The sequence below is a fragment of the Clarias gariepinus genome, chromosome 10, assembly GCF_024256425.1.
Source record: "Clarias gariepinus isolate MV-2021 ecotype Netherlands chromosome 10, CGAR_prim_01v2, whole genome shotgun sequence".
Lineage (NCBI taxonomy): Eukaryota > Metazoa > Chordata > Actinopteri > Siluriformes > Clariidae > Clarias > Clarias gariepinus.
Window position 1 is genome coordinate 7,494,448 of NC_071109.1, and position 5,569 is coordinate 7,500,016.

Consider the following 5,569-nt stretch of genomic DNA (forward strand, 5'->3'; position numbering starts at 1 on the left):
GCACTTTTTACAGGTTTTTGCAAATGCATGAGTGTGTGTTCTGACTGACAGGGAGAATACCATCATATTGAGCCAGAAAAACACTAACCCCCGCAATTAATCTGATTAAAGGCCCCTAGCCATGTCAGCAACAACATCCTGCAGGCGGTGTTGCCAAATTGGTCGGTTTACCATCCAACGGGGCTATTTTTAATCAAACCGAACTGTGAAAAATAGGAATTTACCCTGTCTTAGTCTTAATCTCATGATTTATTTTTTATAACTAATAAACTAGCAACAATATGGATACATATGTACATGTTGTATATCCACTAAATTGCATATACACATCTAGAAATGTATAAATTGGCAACACAGTTTAAATGAATGGAATTTGATTTATATATAATTAAAGTGTTTTAATTATTGTGCTGGCTTGTATTAAATTGGGAACAAGGTTGTAAATCATGACTGGTTTGCCGGCAGTTGATCCAAACTGGCAACCCTACCTGCAGTCCCAGTTTCCCCTGGAAGGTTCTGCATGCTTATGCAACCAGTGTAATGACTCCAGTATGTTATATAGTGTATTCTGTACTTTAGAAAAATGATGATGGTGTTGCAAATCAGAATCATCATTGTCTTCCTTATCATCATCCTGATAAGCTGTTCCTTAATAAATGGAGTCATATCCAATAAATATTAATTATTGTGCTTTGTGGATTTCTTGTGCGCACTCCGGTTTTCTCAATATATAATTAAATTTCTCCTCAGTATTAACCATAGTGGTTTGATTGGGGTCCTTGCATGGAGTTTGCATGTTTTCCCTGAGCTTGGTGGGTTTCCTCTGGGTACTACGGTTTCCTCCCACAGTCCAAAGACATACAGGTAAGGCCAATTGGCTTTCCCAAATTGCCCCTAGTGTGTGGTTGCACGCGTGAATGTTTACTAGAGGATTGTAAAAGGGGAATAAATTCGATGGTAATCATCATTAGTCCTGGTTGGATTGCAGAGGTTCTTAGATGGATGGATGGATGGATTAACCATAGTCTCAAATCAAATCAAGATTTCATCCAGTCAAAGCACATTGGACCTGATCCTTACAATTCACAGGAAACTCGAAGGTTTATTTCTACGCTCCAGCTGGGTGAAGTGTGCCTGTCTCTACGCTAATCAGATTTCTGATCGGGGATTTCACAGAAAGGATTATTTTCACAAAAACCTCTGGGAGACATTAGAGCAACATCTGCACGCAAGGAGAGTCCAGGACCGTGTGAGTTTTCACTAATAAACTCTGTAGCAGTACAAATAACAGCAATTAGCCCAAAAGGGGGAAAACTTTGGCTGTGTCCCAAACCAGTTAAAGGCTGTTTAGTGCGCGGCTGTGAATGCGTGGTGACATGGTGTTTATTTCGCCTATTCTGCGTGTTTGCGCAGCAATAAATAAAGAAATAAATACATAAATACATAAAATAAAAAAAATCAACTCGGCAGTATGATGTTGCATGGTTGGAGATTTAGAGGAGGAAAAAGTTGTCTCTCATAAATGTTGGAGCGAGCTGCATAAAATACTGCTGACATGAGTTATTGTGCTGGACTTCAGCTGCAATCCAAACCCTCTCTCTCTCTCTCTCTCTCTCTTTCTCTCACTCGCTCGCTCGCTCGCTGTCTGTCTCTCGCGCTCTGGCAGCGCGACACCAGGAAACTCCAAAAAAGGACAGGGAAGTGGAAATCCACCGGAATCTGTCCTTATGTAGTCATGACCCTATATGGCATGACGGAGCGGGGTCTTCCGGCCGCGCGCGACAGGGAAACCCGAATTTTTCGCGCGCGCGTCCCGCTTTTTCGGGTTTATCCCGAGCGATTTTGCAGCGGACACAACCGGACGCTTTTTTTCCTCCCCGTTTATTGCACAGAGCTTGACGACGAGGCTGCTCGGTGTGCTTCTTCTTTGCTCCCCTGACCGAGCGTCATGTGTCCTCGGCTGCAGTGTCTAAATATGGGCTTCCTCCAGTCCATATATGGACATCTACGTCACGAGGGAGTGTATATATAAAGGACAAGGGAACCTCGGGCGCGGAGGAAAGAGCGCTGAGAGCCCAAGCGACTCAACGGCAGACAGATAGAGAGCTGTTAGACAACATAGTGCGATAGAATCTCTAAAGAGCTTACAGTTTAAAACAACAACAAAGAACTGAACTGAAAATAACAACAACAATAATAACAGTTTGGTATGAAAAGGGTTCATGATACAATTCAAATATTTTTTTTTTGATTGAATTGTGTGTTGTGATTAGAAGGACACCCTGAGTCATCTGTTTTTTAATTGGAAAAAGTGGATTTTCTTACCTTTTTGGACAAACACACACACACAGTGAGGAGGGTCAGCCAGAGAGAGAGAGAGAGACAGAGAGAAAGAAGAGGCAACCCAGCATCTTCACTGTTCTCGTCCCAGCGGGGCTACCTGCTGATCTGTCAGTGCAAGCCACACACACTCCACTGAGAGACACAGAGAAAGCGAGAGATGGCTGCAGCCAAGACGGAGCTCCTTCCTGCTCTGCAGATCTCAGACCACCTGAGCTTCCCTCACTCCCCCATGGATAACTACCCCAAGCTGGAGGAGATGATCATGCTCAACTCTGCGGGGATCCTGAACGCCTCCGCACCCGAGGGCACCGGCTTTGGCTCCGGGGAACCCGGCGATCAGTACGACCACCTGACTGGAGGTAAGGGCGAATACTTCATTCATTCATTCTGCTGTGTAAGGAGATGTGGATTTATTGCAGGAGTTGAATAGCTTCAAAGGTACTCAAAAACATATAAATGCAAAAAAAATAATAAAATTCAAAAGGTTCAAATATTTCATTCTGCAAATGCATTCTGAACTAATTCAAATTCATCATCTGTCTATTAAAGCATTCCTAATAACTAATTTGTCATTAAAATTAATCATTAAAGCATCAGATGTTTTTGCAATCAGCTGTCTAAAATGTGCAGGTTGATGGCTTTTTCTTGCACGAGCTGAACTGCAGATTGATTAAATTATTAGCTGCTTTTAGCCATGTAATGGAATTGAAGAGCTGTGAGAGTAGAGAGAGAGAGAGAGAGAGAGAGAGAATAAATGCAGATGGCTCAGCTTGTGCTGGCTGTAGCGCATGAGCTCAGTAAATGTGTGTATGTTCGGGAGAGCTCAGCAGCGAATGTGTGTGTATGTGTTCAGTGGGGAGGGGGGCATCCTTCTGCTTCTCTATCAGCACCTGCTGCTTTGTCTGAAAGAGTGGGGAAACACAGACTCCGCTTCCAGCGGGGTCTCCCATCACAAACACCTCAGGGATCTTTAATGTGCATTAATGTGTCTCAAAGCAGCTGAGAGGGAAAACACTCATCTGGAACATGGCTCTCAACTTTTGCTCTCTTTTGTTGTTGTTGTCTTTATAGATACTCTTCCTGAAATTGCACTGAGCTGTGAGAAAACCCTGGCTGATCAGGGTTATGCCCATCAGCGGCTGCCCCCCATCTCCTACACAGGGCGCTTCACCCTCGAACCTGCCAACTGTAGCAACAGCCTGTGGGCGGAGCCTCTGTTCAGCCTGGTCAGCGGATTGGTTGGTGTCAACCCACCCGCCACTTCCATCACATCTTCTTCAACCGCCCAAGTCACTCCCTCCTCCTCACCTGCCTCAACTTCAAGCTCGTCCTCTTCCTCCTCTTCTTCAACATCTTCCGCGTCAACATCCAGCATCAGCCTGAGCTGCTCAGTGCACCAGAGTGAGCCCAACCCCATTTATTCAGCCGCTCCAACCTACTCCAGTGCCAGCCCTGACATCTTCCCTGAACCTACTGCCAACTTCCCATCAGCAGTGGGAAGCAACCTGCCATACCCACCCCCGGCTTATCCCAGCAGCAAAGCATGCGGTGCCAGCTTCCCTGTTCCCATGATCCCTGACTACCTGTTTCCCCAGCAGCAGAGTGAGATTGGCCTGTCTCAGACTGATCAGAAGCCCTTTCAGACACAGCAGCCTTCACTTACACCGCTTTCTACCATCAAGGCCTTCGCCACACAGACAGGCTCTCAGGAGCTGAAGAGCGTCTACCAGGCGCAGCTCATTAAGCCCAGCCGTGTGCGCAAGTACCCTAACCGGCCAAGTAAGACACCACCACATGAGCGTCCCTATGCCTGCCCCGTGGAAACCTGCGAGCGGCGCTTCTCTCGGTCCGATGAGCTCACACGCCACATCCGCATTCATACGGGCCAGAAACCTTTCCAGTGCCGCATCTGCATGCGCAACTTCAGCCGCAGCGACCACCTCACCACTCACATCCGCACACACACCGGTGAAAAGCCCTTCGCCTGTGACATTTGCGGCCGCAAGTTTGCACGCAGTGACGAGCGCAAGCGTCACACTAAGATCCACCTGCGGCAGAAGGACAAGAAGGCTGACAAAGCCAGCTCGGTCTCCACCACCATCCAGAACTCCATCACCTCTGTCTCTATTTCAGTTCCTTCACCAGTGTCAAGCTACCCATCTCCTATTCCCTCTTACCCTTCTCCAGTGTCATCCTTTCCTTCTCCGGTAGCTTCCTGCTACTCCTCTCCTGTGCATACGTCCTACCCGTCTCCCTCCATTGCTACCACTTACCCGTCACCTTCCACCACCTTCCAGACCCCCGTGGCCACCTCATTCCCCAACTCTGTGGTCAGCAACATCTACAACTCTCCGGTAACAACCCCGCTGACCGATATGCAGGCATCTCTTTCTCCACGGACAGCTGAAATCTGCTGAGACTGTCCACCCTGTCCTCACATTTGCATCCATCTGAGAGGGTGAGAAAATGTTAACGGACTTGTTAATCTTTTAATTTTCCTCTCTGCAAAAGCACTTTTCTAGCCACATTTTCAGTTCAATATTCAAACGGTCAAGGACTCAAAGACATTTGAAAAGACTAAAGGACATTTATTTTCTTTTATTTGCTTGCCTGAAACGAGGCTTTCATGACTTTTAAGGATGACAAAGTGACTCAATGGGCTTCGGCAAGTTTCTTGGTTTTCCTTTGAGTGTACAAACATAAATGAGGAAAAGGACCTTATTGTTGTAAACTTATGCCTGCAGGTTTCAAGCTCAAATGTCTTCAATAGAAATTTACAAACAGACATTAAATAATATACATAAGCTACAGTATATGTATATTGTACACGTGCCATGTTTGAAATTTTTTTGTTTGTTTGTTTTTATTTTTTAGTATCATTGTTGTGAAAATTGATTTGAATATTTTCCTTGTATTATCCTAAATTGAGCAGGGCCATATTTTATACATTCTGTAGTACGTAGTGAAAATGCTGTGATAAGTTTTTTTGACTCTGTTCGGATAAAGAGCACTTACGTATCCTGGCGCATGTGTAAGAGTAATGTTACTTTCTCTTGTTTTGTAAATATCATCCGCTGGTACTTTCACACTCTCTCTCTTTCTTTCTCTCTCTCTCTCTCTCTCTCTCTCTCTCTCTCTCCCTTTCTTTATTTCAAATGTGACATCAAAAAGGTCTGCTAAATGGAGGGAATTATTATAGAGGGGGAAAAAAGCATCAAATTGTCAA

At 45.3% G+C, this 5,569-nt stretch overlaps 1 protein-coding gene across 1 annotated transcript; it reads left to right on the top strand.

The window, feature by feature from the left end:
• Positions 1–2,043: 2,043 nt before the first annotated feature.
• egr1 (early growth response 1) lies at positions 2,044–5,367 on the top strand. The gene is made up of 2 exons (XM_053506154.1): positions 2,044–2,702; positions 3,415–5,367. Exons 1-2 carry the CDS (start codon positions 2,501–2,503, stop codon positions 4,758–4,760), a joined length of 1,548 nt encoding a protein of 515 aa, XP_053362129.1. The 5' UTR covers positions 2,044–2,500; the 3' UTR covers positions 4,761–5,367.
• Positions 5,368–5,569: the final 202 nt, after the last annotated feature.